General features: G+C 45.2%; 2 protein-coding genes across 3 annotated transcripts; both read left to right on the plus strand.

Moving 5' to 3' along the window:
• The first annotated feature begins 9,053 nt into the window (after nucleotides 1-9,053).
• On the plus strand, nucleotides 9,054-11,729 carry LOC119173466 (uncharacterized). Its single transcript, XM_037424279.2, has 3 exons — nucleotides 9,054-9,287; nucleotides 10,154-10,237; nucleotides 11,443-11,729. Exons 1-3 carry the CDS (start codon nucleotides 9,260-9,262, stop codon nucleotides 11,577-11,579), a joined length of 249 nt encoding a protein of 82 aa, XP_037280176.2. The 5' UTR covers nucleotides 9,054-9,259; the 3' UTR covers nucleotides 11,580-11,729.
• Nucleotides 11,730-12,808: 1,079 nt separating this feature from the next.
• LOC119174713 (RNA polymerase III subunit K) lies at nucleotides 12,809-15,628 on the plus strand. 2 transcript variants are annotated; one of them, XM_075895213.1, is made up of 3 exons: nucleotides 12,809-12,964; nucleotides 13,334-13,465; nucleotides 14,917-15,628. In XM_075895213.1, exon 3 carries the CDS (start codon nucleotides 15,026-15,028, stop codon nucleotides 15,350-15,352), a length of 327 nt encoding a protein of 108 aa, XP_075751328.1. In that variant the 5' UTR covers nucleotides 12,809-12,964; nucleotides 13,334-13,465; nucleotides 14,917-15,025; the 3' UTR covers nucleotides 15,353-15,628. The 2 variants fall into 2 exon arrangements, with proteins under 2 accessions (XP_075751328.1, XP_075751329.1); XM_075895214.1 differs by having other exon boundaries at nucleotides 12,845-12,964; nucleotides 13,401-13,465.
• The last annotated feature ends 1,042 nt before the right edge of the window (nucleotides 15,629-16,670 follow it).

The raw sequence follows: 16,670 nt of genomic DNA on the forward strand, positions 1-16,670 counted from the left end.
ACTGTGCACAAATATCAGCAGGTGCGCGCTTGCGGTGGAGAAGACAACCTGAGGCCGTAAACAAGACAAACTCATGAACGGCTTTGAATGTCTCATCAGGCTTACGCAAAACATCGTCGCCATCACACTTGAAGCTGAGGTGCGGTCATCCTCGAACTCTAAGCTCGTCCTACTCTACTCAGGTGCGGTTGCAAGACAGTTTCGAGTGGCGCGTGTTCTTTTGCAGCGCAGGTGCGCACCCATGCGGGCGTAACGACTACGCCACGGCCGCGACTATACTACAGACGCGGTTTTGTGTCCTATATAATGATATAATCAAAACCAAAGCTGCTGGAAAGGCCACCTCGACACTTTACACATGCGTCGGACCTTCGGGAATATTTTTTTTTGTAGAACAAATTTTTCTCGACCCCTAGCAACAGCTCTTTATTGGAATAGCTGGCATAAATTTCTAGCATTTATTACTGCTCAACACTGTCAGGTGGCGAGGCTGACACCTTGAATTAATATTTGACTTACAAAGGTTCTTTTGATTACAGAACTTTGATGTTACTGTAGGATAGCCACGAGGGGCAAGCACTTTTGTCAAGTTCGCCAGCCAAGTGCGTTTTCCCAACAACACGCACACATTGGTTCCCGGCGAAGGTCCGTCAAAAATCGCTATGTTGCCGAAAGGGGCAAATCCAAATTGATTCTGAAAGTTTAGCGGCTGGACTAATTACTAGAAAGTGTTGGGGGCACGAGAAACGAATTCAACGTGCCAAAATCGGCGATCCAAAGCGTCCATCAATGGTGATCGATTTAAATAGGCGCGGTAACGAAAGAGGTAATCTTTTACTTTCAAAAGAATGCCAAACTGGCAGCGCTAATTTGCTTTATACATTTATAAAACTATCTGCGTTCGACGAAACGCTAATTCACAGCTTACAAGGACCTAAATTAAGAGATTGAAGCAAGTGAAATTAAGTTTGTTTCAATTTTGTGCCTAACTCACATTGTTACTGAAGTAAAGCCAGCGTCAAACATTTAGAGACTACGAGCCACGAGAAAAAGCCCAATTTTTCCGTTTCATCGTCAAACAATCTTGATTTTATATTTCCGGCCTAAGTGCGTCACCAAAGCTGACCACGCCATTAAACCAAAAACCGCCAAACTTTGCAGGAAAAATTTAAAGTTTTCTCTAAACTAGAGGCTTATGTACATTTGACGCCGAATCTACTAGCGACATCGAATAGTTGGTTAGGTACGTTCTGGCGTGACAAGGCACCGTGTCTGCGTCGGCGACGCCCATACAGCAGTTATTGAGCGATCGATATTCGACACATCGAATGCCCCGTATGCAAACGGTGACCTGCCGGTATAGTAAATATGTTATCACGAATGGAATGCTTTATAACCTGCCCGACGATTTTGACCATCACGCGATTGTCATCAAAACGCTTGCAGTGTATACTTCGAGCATGCCATGCAATTGATACACTGCTGACCTCAACTTCGCGGCAAGCGCGGCAAGTGTTATAAGCGGCGTTCTCAAGGTCGCCGCGAATGGCTTTTCGCCATTTGCTTTTGTAACGGCGATTCGCCGAACTGCACCGTTAGCGATGGAGGCCGTTCAGCCGTATCGGACATCAAGGTGAACCGTTCGCTTCACCGATTCGCTTGCGCAAAACGCACTATACTCAATTGTCTATCGCAACTGCTTTCATTTTAGTAAAAGCATTTAAATGAGATTGAAAAATACGAGAAAATATTGTGGAGAATACCTGATGGAAAACAGCGGTTATCTCGTATTTCTTAGAAAAAAGTAAGCTTAATCTATCAAAACTTCCCAAATGGCGCTGTTCGCGAAATGGTATGCCCTATGTGGCCAAAGACATCAGATGAACAATATATGGGGAGATTTCCTAAACCTGCTGCATGCATGCATTGAGAACGAGCCAGTGACCACAAGCGACGTTTCGCGTTGCTATCGTTACCGCAATGCAGGCGCGGAACGTGAAGTTCCAAAATGTCGATGTGAATGCGATGTGGCAACGATCAATTCTGATGCTCGTCTCGCCAGAAATGTTTGATGGGAATGGCGCAAAGGCGGATCTCACATAGGCCGCGATCGACTCGACACGACACCGCTGCTGGAAAGCCGCGCAATACAGACTCGATGTGCCGCTTTCGAGATCGTCGTTTTTTCAGCCGGGCATCGAAGCGAAGAGATCTGCTGAGCCTGCAAAGCGTCGCATCACCACAGGACATTATACGTTATGCTAAAGGCAAATTATTCCGCTAAGGCGGTCGATAGAGATGTCGCATGCGAAACCCTCGCAGTTCCGTGGCTTTTCGATCTGCTGAGTAGCAGTCGAGAGCAGACTACATCAGGCTGGCCGATTTTCTTCCTTCGAGCCCTCCAACAGTTCTTGAAGGTGACAGAACTGAACAACCACCTGTGAAACGCCGCTGTGTGTGTGTGTGTGTGTGTGTGTGTGTGTGTGTGTGTGTGTGTGTGTGTGTGTGTGTGTGTGTGTGTGTGTGTGTGTGTGTGTGTGTGTGTGTGTGTGCGTGCGTGTGTGTGCGTGTGTGTGTGTGTGTGTGTGTGTGTGTGTGTGTGTGTGTGTGTGTGTGTGTGTGCGTGCGTGCGTGCGTGCGTGCGCGCAATGATCTCTCGTTTTTACTTCCCTATTCCTCTTTTCATATGTAGGGTAGCACACTGTATGTAGCCTATAGTTAATCTCCCTGCCTTTTCTGCATTCATTCCTTCTCTCTCTCTCTCTCTCTCTCTCTCTCTCTCTCTCTCTCTCTCCACTGGGCCCACGAGAGAAACGAGCTCTGATAAAGATACCGCCAGACAGAACGCTAAATTGTTTATAACCGTAGTATTGTGAATGTACTGCGTAGGCAATCGCTTCCCGTCGCTCTAAATGAGTAGGAATAACCAGTTGGACAATGAGTTTAGGAAGGCAGTCAGGGTGGCGAGAGGTACTGGGATCGATACCCAGCCCCTCCACCACGTACAGGTAAGGCCTCGGAAAACGAACGGGCAGAGAACGCGCCTACACGATGACTATTATAATGACCACACAGTGACGATGAGGACAGAGACCAACATATGATAATGATTACAATCATGCCGAGGTGAGGAAGAAGTAACTAACAAATGTCCACTGTATGGACACCTATACCATCGCCACGACGTGTCTGCTAGCAACAGCGTCGTTATGAGACAATAAATCTGGTATTCGTTCAGTCATTATCATTATTTGTTAATCACTATATCTATATATTAAATACAGTTTCAGATGAACCAATCTTCAAGTGTTGCAATTACAAACGTGCCAATTTTCTTATTTCACCACATGAATATAGCCCCATCTAACCATTTTTCTATGCCTAAGGTTGACAAAGTATATCTGCAATTTTCTCCTTGGTATTTTCATCACTCTGTACATAACGTATTATTGTGATGAACTAATTGAATGTAATATCAATCATTCAATCAAGCAACCTAGTTACAACCAATCGATCCATACACCCCACAAAAACCTATAGTCGAGGACGCTGCATGAAGAACGAGCGAACAAAGTTGAAGTCGGCGATAAACCGCGAGGCCTGAAGTTGTTCACCTTATCGTTGGCTGAGATCTAACTGCTACGGTAAAGAGTACGCGGATATGACACGAACACAGGAGGCTGGAGTCGAAAGTGCGCGCATTACTTAATCCTCAAGTTTCGCGTTTTAATCCGTAAGTAGTGTACGTGCAGACGGCACAAAGGAAAAGACCCGCTGCGTCATCTGCACGTCGAGGATGCGCCTCAGAACCCGAAGCAAGGAGGATAAAGAATGAGAGGGAAAGAGTACAGTGCACGATGCTTAATTTGAGCCGCCGAGGCAACCGGGCCATTCGGGGCCTTAGCTCGTCAGCAATTCTAACGAGCCGCTCTGGACGCCAGCCTGATTAGTCGTGGCTTCCAAAGTGCGGCGCCTTCCATGCTTCGCCAATGAATATTTTCCAAGGATCTCGCGCCCGCCTGAATATGGAAGAGCGAGGACGCGCGCACGCTTCGAGCGACCCTGGGCGCGCGTGACGATAAAGGCGACTTTATTTCCCATTCTGCGCGCCAAATAGTGCGCGGGTCAGCACCCGATACAGACAGGCGCTTCCCTGAGCAGCCGGTCCGTGTTGATTAACGCCGGGGCTGCAGACGACAACAAATGTGCCAGACAGTGTAATATACGGTACGCTAAAGGAAAGCTCGAAGAAAACGATAAGAAATGTGTTGCGCATAAGATTGAACGCTTTTTTGTGTGGGGGGGGGGGGGGAAGGGGGGGTTTAACGTCCCAAAAAGATCCGAAAGCTGGCTGCCAGTATAGTTAGGATATGTGACGAGCTTGGTATCAAGTTCGGAACATCAGAAATGTGAAACATAAATAGAGCACCTTTAAGACGACGAGGACAAGCCAGGAATTAGCCATAACGACAGTTTCTCGTCGTCGTCGTCGTCGTCGTCGTCGTTGTTGTTGTTGTTGTTGTTGTTGTTGTTGTTGTTGTTGTTGTTGTTGTTGTTGTTGTTGTTGTTGTTGTTGTTGTGCAACCACCTTTGCGGATAGAGGTCGTACATGCGCGTATGTTAAGATTATGGCCCCGCTTGTTAGACTCAGAAAACCTATTAAGAAGTACTGAGGGGTAATTCTAGACGCCTAAAGCACCACAGGAAGAAATAATCACAGAGAAAGAGCGTCAACTCGCAACTGATTTATTTGCAGGAGAAACGCAGGAAATATATAGCCGCACACGCATGTGCAGAGCACACGTACTACTTCACCTAGTCACATGACCACAGACATAAACTGAGGACGTTCAACCGGCATATCTAATCAAGCAACGAAGCGCAAAAATCAAACTTGCGCAAGACGACTGACGTGTCACTTATACACAAGTCACCTTTTTTCTTTATCCAGAACGCTTTCATTATTTCATGGGCCAGAGCATCTGGGCTTTTGGCGAGGACAGAAACGCTTGAAAACCTCGCCTCACAAGAACAGGAACGGCAATGCGCAGGCAAATGTGCTCCGGAATTATTTCGAAATGAAAGCTCATGTTCCCTAATTCTCACGTTCAAACACAAGTCCAGTTTGGCCGATGTAAACCCGGCCACAACTAAGTGGGATTAACTACACCTCACCCACTACGCAAACCACATACATCGAAGCGTGGATGGGGTGGACGTTCTTTTGAAGAACGTCCACCGAACGCATCTTCACCCTAAGGACCTACTAAGGCTGTTGTCACGCACTTTCGGAGGGACCATCTACAGCTCATGCAAGCCGACAAGGAAGGTGGTTTCGTGGTACTGGCAGCCAAAGCCTTTGGTGAGAAGGCTATTCAAGCTCTACAGAAGGACTTCGTACCAACGACGTCACAAGCAAGCAAGGTGAAGGCTAAAGCTATTCTGCTATGTAAAGATCTTGAACTTTTAAAAATTTCTAAGGCTATTAGCAACTCCAGGCAAGCAACCCTGTCAGTGTTCTTCAGTGCAAAAACACACAAGGTTGACATGCCTTTCAGGTGCATTGTGAGTGAACGTGACTCGTGGCAGTTGCATGTCAGTAAATTTTTACCCAAGCACCTCAGCACGGTTGAAGTCAGAGACCCGTTTGCAGTGAAGAACTCGAATGACGTGACGCAGACTCTGCACTGCCTTCAGGGTGGTGCGTATGGCTTTTCAGTCGATGTTGAAGACCTTTTCTATTCTGTGCCGCACTCGGAGCTATTCAAAATCGTTAGAACCTGTTTTGAAACGAACGGAGTTCTAGCGTTAGAGAGGGCCGCAGGCGTATCTCTAGATAACTTTATGACGTTGTTGGAATTTTATCTTACCTCAACCTTTGTATCACATGATGGCAATCTTTACGTTCAGCGACAAGGGATCTGCATTGGCTCTTGTGTCGCTCCAGTGCTGTGTAACATGTTCTTATCCTCCTTAGACACTGCTTTAGCTCAAGCAATTGACGATGCAAAAGTGCCGAAAGTCTTTCGGTACGTGGACGAATTTTTAGTCATTTTAAAGGCTAACCCTCTGACGACCACCACTATAGTTCAGTGGATGATATTCTAGCACTTTTCAGACAACATGCTAACGTCCTTTCGTTTACGCATAAGCTTCCCACTGACAATAAATTGCAGTTTTTAGAGTTGAGCATCATGTTCTCGGAGCGACACGTGTGCTGGGCGTATCATCCACGTTCGCGCAAAGAGCTTTTACTTCTTGATGCAGGTCATTCTAAACTTGTAAAAAGAGTCATTGCAACCATGTGTCTCGAGGGAGCGCTAGTGAAATCTTGCCATCACAGGATGCAGGATAGCATCACTTGAATCAGGTTAGGCGGCTGCATTCAGCTGGCTATCCTAACACTGTCATTGTATCCGTTTCGGAAACCCTCCTTCAAAAGTTCAAGGGCAAACGAAAATGCAGGCAGCCGAGGGATAAACGACCTATGGTTGTTCCATATGTTCATAAGGTAGCGCACAACCTTAAGAACGTGGCGAGCAGGTACAATGTGTCTGCTGTTTTTTCTGCACCACGAAAGCTGGCTGCCCTATGCCCACGTATTTCTAAAACACCAAGCGCCTCCACCTGTGAAAAAATACACGCTTCGATGTATGTGGTTTGCGTATTGGGTGTGGTGTACTTAATCCCACTTAGTTGTGGCCGGGTTTACATCGGCCAAACTGGACTTGTGTTTGAACGTGAGAATTAGAGAACATGAGCTTTCAATGCGAAATAATTCCGGAGCACATTTGCCTGCGCATTGCCGTTCCTGTTCTTGTGAGGCGATGTTTTCAAGCGTTTCTGTTCTCGCCAAAAGCCCAGATGCTCTGGCCCATGAAATAATGGAAGCGTTCTGGATAAAGAAAAAAGGTGACTTGTGTATAAGTGACACGTCAGTCGTCTTGCGCAAGTTTGATTTTTGCGCTTCGTTGCTTGATTAGATATGCCGGTTGAACGTCCTCAGTTTATGTCTGTGGTCATGTGACTAGGTGAAGTAGTACGTGTGCTCTGCACATGCGTGTGCGGCTATATATTTCTTGCGTTTGTCTTGCAAATAAATCAGTTGCGAGTTGACGCTCTTTCTCTGTGATTATTTCTTCCTGTGGTGCTTTAGGCGTCTAGAATTACCCCTCAGTATGACGAACCAACTAGCCCAACAACAAGTACTTCTATTAAGAAGTGTAAATAATGAGCAGCGGTAAACTATCAAAGCTACGAATACATTTACTATAAAGCTATGCTTAGCGACAATATGTCAATATGGTTGATTTGGCGAGTTGGTGATACATGATTGTTTCGAAATGAGAGCGCAACTTAGACGCGGACAGAAAGACAGGGACAAGCTCTTACTACCAACTGAAAGTTTATTCAGAAAACTGTGAAATATATACTGACAGATGAAACAGTGTCAGCCACAAAATATAAATATTCACAAATACGGGTCAGCAAAGTCAACTGGAAAAGAGTTACTTTAAATTTTCGGTTGGGCGTAAGAAGAGACAATAAGAAATGTCAGAGAGCCAGTGCGTTAGTTATTTGGTGAACCGTTTGCACGACTTGACGTGCTGCCTAATTTCATTGCTTTGAAAAAGAAGGCGCATATACCACGAAATGACCTGTACGGTCAATAGTTCATTTTTCCCCGACTCTATCACAAGCGTTAAGGGGCATGATACCTAGATCGAAGTGTCTCGTATTAGTAATCGTACTGACAGTCCCGAGAACTTCGTTTTAAATGCGTCTGACTGCTAAACAGATAACGTTGCAGACACATTTATCACGATGCGTGCAACGTCAACAAATGACGATTATCCATTGTTATTTTGCAACTACTAACCGACGCATTCATATTATCCGGAGTTTCACGTCCCAAAACCACAGCATAATTATGGACGCCGTAGAGGAGAGCTTCGAAAAATCCAACTATTTTAAGTTTTTATAGCTGGAACAGGCATCTTGTAGTACACGGATGTCTGCCATATTTCACCTGCACAGAAAGCAACCGCCGCAACCAGGATCAAACGCGCGGCGCTTGGGCCAGTATAGAAGTGTAAACGGATAAGCGAGTTGTATAATGGTATATATTCAAGTTCAAACAAGAACAAAGAAAATGAACCGAAGGTCCAAATCAGTGTTACTTACAGCCATGCGAAACCAACGAATATCAGAGAATTCGAGTGTGCGTCGTTTGTATAGATTCGCCCATTCAGCAACTTCTACCATCAAGCCCAGCCCCGCAGCGGTGGTTTAGTGGCTAAGGTACTCGGCTGCTGACCCGCAGGTCGCGGGATCGAATCCCGGCTGCGGCGGCTGCATTTCCGATGGAGGCGGAAATGTTGTAGGCCCGTGTGCTCAGATTCGGGTGCACGTTAAAGAACCCACGGTGGTCGAAATTCCCGGAGTCCTCCCCTACGGCGTCTCTCATAATCACATGGTGTTTTGGGACGTTAAACCCCACAAATCAAGCAATCATCATCTACCATCAAGCCCAGGGCATTCGCTTCAGTTGTCCGCAGTAGTGGTGTGCGGCTACAGTGCTCGGCTGATGACTCGGAAGTAGCGGGTGCGATCTCGGCCGTGGCGGTCGCATTTCGATGAAGGCGACACACTCGAGGCCCGTGTAGTTCGACGTCAGTGCGCGTTGAAGAACATCAGATGGTCAAAATTTCCCGGAGACCTCCGCTACGGTGTGCTTACGAACTGCATCGTGCTTTCGTCACGTAAAACCCCGCACGTTATATTTCGCTTCAGTTTACGCTCGACAGTCGTACTTCGCTCCTTCTATAAGATGCGCCAAGCCGCGGCGTCCTGCCGGCGTTAAAGCAGCAGCGGAGGGAACCAGACCTCACTCGCCCATAAAGGCCCCTTATCTGACTCAGGTGGACTCCGCTCTGCAGCCCGGCACGCAACGCAACGGCCGCTGACGGCGTTGTTTGCGCCGCCGAGCCGTCGACACCCGAGAAAAAAAAACAATAAAAATTGTGGCGAGGAGGCGAGTTCCAAAGGTCCGCGAGAGACTCAGCCGTTGAGGTGCCCCGCCTCGGGAAGAGCTTAGATAAGGTCCCTGCGGGTCTGAATTCCTCGGCCCATTTGGAATACACCGCTGCGAGTCGTCGGACAGCAGGCGAGCTCAAAAACCCCACGAACGTAGACGAGAGAACAGCACAGAGACGGCTTGCGGGAATACTCCGAGTGACGTTTGCAGCATCTCCTAGCGATGGAGTTCCTTGCAACGACGATTGTAGGTAAGTGCTAGAGAACGCGCTCTACGCCCTGCTCTGAACGTCGGGCGCCATTGTGACCGCATTCGACGTCCTCGAACGTAGACGTAATTTGCGAGCCCCCTCTGGTATATGTCACTGTCGATGAATAAAGGTGTGGTCTTCATAACGTGAACCGCATAATTTCGTTTCTTCTTGTTATAGTGGAAAGATGGACAACAGGAACGCTGATTAAGCACGTATGCACCAAACCGTCTGCGTTTCGTCTTTCGGTGCGACCCAATTGAAGCATCTTAATTACGATTCGGCCAGTTGTAGAGTTATCAAGTAACAGCAGTTACTATAATGACAAGCGATTTTTCTTTCTTTCACAGCATCCTTCGTTTCAGCGAAGGCGCGAACGAACAATGAAGTTCACGTCACCGGGATATGATCACTATGACGCTCTGCAATGTGAAAAAGAGAAAGAGAGAAGAAAAAGAACATACCATTATCACTGTGCAATTTGTATGTATGTCTGACATATCCGATGAGACCATTCTGGACAGATTAGACCTGCCAGCGACTCGAACGTCAAGTTTGCTTGTCGACGAGAAATATGTCGCGAAGATTTTTTGCAGCGCAAGAGGATAGCCTGCTCATCGGGAATATATAGAACACTTTACGTTTCTGAAAAAGAAATACATGTATATAACTGCCTCCACGTAACGCATAATTGCATACAAGAGGAAACGCAAAAAAAGAGAAAAAAAAGCAGACACGGCGGAAGCGTTTACTCACAATGCCTGAGATAAGGACTGAGGCGCGAATGCGTCGTCTATGGCTTCCAGCGCTGTTAGTCATGCTTCTTCTAACGCATCCGTGTCGTTTTACATGATCTCGTTTTTCAGGTGTTATTGCGATCATCACTAAAGTTTCCGCCCAAGGTGCCGGTGGATACGACTTCAACGCCCAGAGCGAGGGACAGCTAAGCGGTGAGTTGGTGCAACTTTCCTGAATAGAAGCTTACTTTGATTAGAAGAAGAACGACATTTATTGGGAGAACGGGAACGGCTTTATAGGAGCTATATGGGTGGGGCATCGTGACCAAGGCTCCAGTGGCTTATGCCGCAAGCCGGACGTAATCCAGGAGCGCGACAGTTGCACCTCCGGGTCGGAGCATGCAAGGAGTGCCTTCCATTACTCCAAAGAGCTGCGTTGTAATAAACAGTTGAGGTTATTTGGCCCTTTATCGTAACCCCGTGAGTGAGATGTGGTAGAGGGGGTTATATATATATATATATATATATATATATATATATATATATATATATATATATATATATATATATATATATATATATATATATATATATATATATATATATATATATATATATATATACGCATGCACACACACGCACGCACGCACACGAACACACACGCGCGCGCACACACGCACGCACGCGCACACACACACACACACATCGCTAACATTCAACAATGCAGTTTATTACGAAAATCAACGGTAGATATAATGACCTAACCAGGTGCCTGACAAACCGCGTTCATGCTCAGACAATCGTATGTATAAAGCAAATCACGTGAACTCAAACATGCTATTTCTTTAGCCGTTGATGATACAGAGGCTTTACTAATGCAACCAAACTTGGCAATGAATTACGCTACGATAATTAGCCTTGTCTTCTGCTCGGTCCCATCCATAATCGCTTTACGTCGGATGATATGTCGGATGATATATGGATAACCAACGAGGCATTCGTGCAAACTTAGCTGTTTTCGTCGTCATAGCGACGCGCGCGATCCTTCTCTCCTGAGAGCCCCGAAGCTCGGCGAAATACGACCGAACGACTTGATATCCGCGGTGTTACACTGATGTACCAGCGATAGGATTTCGGCGCGAAATTCAGAAAGAGGCTTTGACCTTCATTTTGACTTCTAATCACGAACACATGATCGTGAATTCATTAACGTCGAAGTTTTTGAAAGTTAACGTAGCACGCTAAGTTCATTTAGTGTTACAACTTGTTATCTCTCTGAAAAAAAAAATGGACAGTTCTTTTGGGACAAACTTGCTTCGCGACATTTCAAGCTCGCGACAAAAACTTCTGCAGCATTTCGTCAGGTCTTTCATATTGGTCTGAATCTGTTTGTTGTTTTTTTTCTCTTTCACGTGCAGGCCAGCTATCACCTCTGCAAGTGGCCGGAATTTCGATGGTGGTCGTCGCATGCCTTGGCGCTACGGTCGTGTCCATGTTCTTCTGCTACTACGTCTACAAAAAGAACAAGGAGAACACGGCCTTGCCGAGATACTAAACTACGTCGAAAGTCCTTGGCTGATGTGAAAATGCTTCGGTGTACATAGGCGAAAATAACTGCATACTCATGCTTATCATCCATCACTTGATTTTATTCTTATCATTTTTTTCACCTAGCTAACGAATAAAGCTTCTTTTGTAACCTTTGGTTGGCTGAACTTGAAATGGCAACGGACGTCGATCAATGCACAGAAAGAGTGCCTATACTGTAAACCAGTTTACATTCTCAAGTGTGCTTTACCGTGCCTATAGCTAACACCCTACTATAACGGTGTTTTGGCAAAGCAAATCACCCATGTCATGAGTGCTTTGGTGTTTCAAACACCATTATCACAGAGTATTAGTTATAGACGCAGAAAGCACCCCTAAGGGTGCCAACTGATTTACAGTGTACCTGCACATCCGATATCAAGCAATGATGCAGTGCATGTAAAAGGCAAAATCTTGTCTGTCAGAAAAGTTATATTTCGACAAGGACCTCAATATCTACGAAGTGTGTTTCATGTGACAAAACAACCACGCCGTCATTATTAGTGACGCCGTACGGTGAAGAAAACTTCTAATGATTTTGTGTTTACTCTCCAACAAAATATCGCCACCGCCGGAAGCGGGAATCAAACGCGAGAAATAATAATAATAATAATAATAATAATAATAATAATAATAATAATAATAATAATAATAATAATAATAATAATCAACCATACAATTTACAGAATGGAGCGCCGCCCCACTCCCCCATTTTCTCTCCCAGTTAACTTGTCTAGGATGTCCTGCCAGTAAAAAACTTCTGGCGCCGCCTCTGCACAAGCTCACTTCCCACGGATTATCCATGGGTACATGGCAGCCAGCGAATGCAATAGGATTTATTCTGTATGGGCACCACCACTGCTGCTTGCCGGTAGCAGCCGAGTCTGCCACAGCCCATAAACTCTATGGCCACAGCGAAAAATTATCCCGAGTCTACGGCGTTCTGTACGGCCTCCGAGATGGCTATGTTTCATAATTGTCATGGAGTTTCACAAAATGATAATGTATGAAACTCTATGAAAATCGTACTGTCGCAAGGTGGCATTAACTCGGCGGTTGTGTTCATTCCGTATAGTGAACACTGCAAAATCTTGGCTAGATATATATATTATTTTTGGGAAATAATTGCCTCCACGACGGCATCGTGGCTGCTATGTTTAGGTACACTGTAGTTTAGGTTGCGCGTACTTTTTTTTTTTTAATTTACAGCGCCATCATCAGCAGCAAAGCCGCACCAATCGACCCGAGTCGAAGCTCAAGCCGAAGAAAAATCCAAGCGAATTTGTGGCTGTTGGCCGACGGCTGCCTGCGTTTATATCGTTCCCATGTTTTCTCGATAAATGATGACGAATGGTAAGTATTTGTCTCGTTCATATGTAATCCAATATCTTCACCCTTCGAAAGGTATTCGCTCGTACACATACACAAATTGTGCGTAAATGTTCTTTGCGCCAAAGCTTTCCAGTTACGCGACGTGTTAGGCACGCAGTGTTATTTCCACATCAAATGGTTCTAGCTTCCTCACGTAGCAGCAGCGCGCAACAAGATTTTAGCGTCATATACCAAATGATAGTGACACGAAATTTCATTAAGCTATTGAAGACTGTCCTTGTAGTTTACCTTCCGAATTTCGTTTTGTCTATGCAGCGATGTTTCGCTCAAATTGTTGGCATGCATAACTTGTCGGCTCCAGCACCCGTGATAATATTTACATCCTTGCAGCGTACACCTTTGATGGCCTGGTGGTTTTTGGACTCTTGGTGATTTGCACCTGCGCTTATATGCGCAGAGTTCCCCGGCTGAAGCAGTGGTTTCTGTCTGAGAAGAAGGGATTTTGGGGCGTATTTTACAAAGGTGAGAGTAGAGTGGGCAAACTATAGTTTCAAATGAAATAAGACATGCTAATCGATAATGAGAATATCTTGATTTTTTAAATGTTACGATGGAAGCAGAAACAATACTTTGGTATGGATCGTTTGCCTGACAGGCATTGACTGATTGGTGCAACTTTTTCTTGAAATAGGGTTTGTAGATGTTTTGAAAACATTCAGCAGCTGTGGTATGGTACTTTGAAAACTGCTACGAACAAAGCAAAGATATTTGACGTTCTGAGTGTTTAGCGCAACGCAGAGTAAAAGGAATACGTCAGGCTTTTTGCTTCTCATCCTTGTGCTGGCGACCATGCTCAAGAGAATTTGCCAACGTTAGTTTCACACACCTTTTATGTCGCAAATGCAGTGTCAGAGGATCTGTTTAATTTTCGAAATCATTCAGCTCTGCAGGAAGGAAATGCACAAATGCTAAGTTATCACATTGGTGTATGTAAAAATATGCAATTTAAAATTGGTCGAACAGCAAAAGGCTCAACCCTGGGCCAATATTTCGGCTAGAAACATTAAACAGGGTCGAGGTGATATAATCATTTTAGTCAAATCCTCAATCCTCCTGTCCTATGTAAGTGGTAATAGCAGTACTCATTATTGTTGTCACTGTGACCACTCAATTGGGAGTGGTCTAACATAATGATGGCAACCGTAGCTGTGGCATTGCACGTACGTGTTTGCTTCAGCTACAGGAGGTGCGGGGTTCAATACCCAGTGCCTGCCGGCCACCCACTGGTTTATAAACAGGGTACAGGTGGGCTTCAAGGGGCTGTGGTGAAGCTTACTTGCCCATTGGTGAAGCTTACTCTGCCTGAAGGACTTCCAACCCGTTGCGCAGGACCCGGTAACATAATGGTGGTAGAATTTACACAAAATGAACGTTTGCACATTATATAAAGCATTAGCTCACTTCTTAGTTGTTGCAGTCTGCTGTGTTCAGACGGATGTATGCTAGGAATTCACGTGGAAGCACATATAGCAGGAACAACACCAGTGCACCAGTCCACAGCCACAAAGTGAGCTGCAGAGCCTAAAACACCCTTCTCACTTCACTCGCCTCAGCGGAGCATAAGGGCATGTTGACAGAAACTCTTCACCTCGTAGCCACGCTGATAGCACCACGGCAACATCTCTGCATCACCCACTTATCGAAAATGTGAAATCTATGCAGTTTCCCGCACTGTCTTGACACGAGTCGTCTGCGGAGCACAAGCAATTAACTTCTGTTAGCCCCTGCTTAAAAAGAGCACGTTTTCAGGAATAAGTTTCATTGTCAAATGTTGGTTCCACCCTTTTTAAGCCACTATTGACCGCTAGTTATGTTGCTGTATTGTCAGACTTTAGCCAAGGGACATCTTGTGCACGGCTGTATTTTTCACGTCCCTCACTTTAGGTATGTCTCTCTTTTTCCACATTTTCCAGCATCCGTCATAGGCACAAGACTGCACTTCTTCGTCTCTCTGAGCTGCGTCCTAGCTGGCTGTTACCTGCTCTTCATTAAGTGATCAACGAGGAATCGACTGCCAAGAAGATGCTTCTTTTTTGCCCAACCTGCTCCAACATCCTAATTGTGCAGGACAGCGGCAGCTGCTATCGGTTTGCCTGCAACACATGCCCGTACGTACACAACATCATGCAGAAGATGTCAAACCGCAAGTACCCACGGCTCAAGGATGTTGATGATGTGCTCGGAGGCGCAGCTGCGTGGGAGAATGTGGATTCAACCGAAGAAAAATGCCCCAAGTGCAGCCACGAGCGTGCCTATTTCATGCAGATTCAGACACGGTCGGCCGATGAGCCCATGACTACGTTCTACAAGTGCTGCAGCCCCCAGTGTGGGCATCAGTGGAGAGACTGAACACCTTCTGTTTCTCTTTTCCTTATGAAAGGCTGCGGGCATGCAGCAGCAATCGGGTTTTTCTACGGTGCGTTTTGCTTGGAAAACAAAATGAACATCACACACTTATGTGTACAAATGCATGCTTTTCAAACACAAAAGATTGGGTGTTATATATTGTTGAATCCTATTGTACCGTAAAAATAGATTTGTGTTGCAGTTCCCTTCTCCTTTGAAGCGATGTAACTTTACTTTGGTTTGTACGATGTTACTGTAAATAAAATTTACGAGAAAGTACCCCTTTGCCTTTGGCAGACAACGCACTTGGCATTGTCTTTGTGATTATGCTATTTCGGCAACTTACGGGGCTATAATTATCGTGAAAAAGAAAATCTGTTCTTACTTTAAAAACATTTTAATGCATTGCATTTCCCCTGTGTCTGTCCATATATCTCCTTTTATCTGTTGCATGTAACATGCTTCTTATAAGCTTTGTTAATTTGTAGAGCAGTCTGCATTACAGTGCTTGATTTGAGGTGTTTCTGAATAGCGAAGTCTGAAACCGATATGAATATGAATCAGATATGAATATGAATCAAATACTATTGGAATAGTTTTCAAATATTAAGGCACTCTCTTCAAGGCCACCCTGCACTGTTAATGTAACCATTTTCGAAACCATTGAATAATATATTATTACAACAGTTTATTCGGAAAAAACATTTATGTTTTAACAAAGGCGCATTAAGATTAGCTTTAACTAGTACAAAGGTCACTTTTTTATAAACTGAAACAGGCCTGTATTTCATACTAATAACATAAACTCTTCAGTCACTTATAGTCCAAAGTTTCTAATTAAACAGAACTTGAAAACTGTAAACTGACCCGACGTTTAAAGACCGGTTCGGTCCCTTTTTCAGGGCTGACTGTTTGGCTGGCTCTACCGCTAGTCATTTTTCTTGATGGTGTCGCCTTCTCCATCATCCTTCTTTCCGCCTTTGTTGTTACTGCGGTGTTTTTTCCACTGGTTCTGTAGACCGTGCACATATACACTGGGTAAGGTTCCAGGCGAGCGGTTAACACGTCCCGATGTTGTTGGATATGCCAGGACTCTAGGAACTGTCTTTTTGTGTGGCTACCCTCCATTTCGACGACCCAGGCGTCGTCGAAACTGATGCGGTGGTTCATCTTTTTGCTATGTTCTGCAAAAGGGTTTCATGTTGCGTTAAAGCTACGCATGTTGTTTCAATGTATCCTTGGGAAAGTTTTTTGTCTCACCAATGTAAGTGGAGTGACTGCCTATGCATGGAATTTCGTAGACCAGCCCGGGAAACCTTTC

The sequence above is a fragment of the Rhipicephalus microplus genome, chromosome 5 (genome assembly GCF_043290135.1).
Source record: "Rhipicephalus microplus isolate Deutch F79 chromosome 5, USDA_Rmic, whole genome shotgun sequence".
In the NCBI taxonomy this organism is placed as follows: domain Eukaryota; kingdom Metazoa; phylum Arthropoda; class Arachnida; order Ixodida; family Ixodidae; genus Rhipicephalus; species Rhipicephalus microplus.

Coding starts and splice junctions, on each gene's coding strand:
- LOC119173466 (XM_037424279.2), top strand. CDS start 9,260: ATGGAGTTCCTTGCAACGACGATTGTAG. Junction 9,288..10,153: donor CCTTGCAACGACGATTGTAG/GTAAGTGCTAGA, acceptor CTCGTTTTTCAG/GTGTTATTGCGATCATCACT. Junction 10,238..11,442: donor GAGCGAGGGACAGCTAAGCG/GTGAGTTGGTGC, acceptor TTTCACGTGCAG/GCCAGCTATCACCTCTGCAA.
- LOC119174713 (XM_075895213.1), top strand. CDS start 15,026: ATGCTTCTTTTTTGCCCAACCTGCTCCAACATCCTAATTGTGCAGGAC.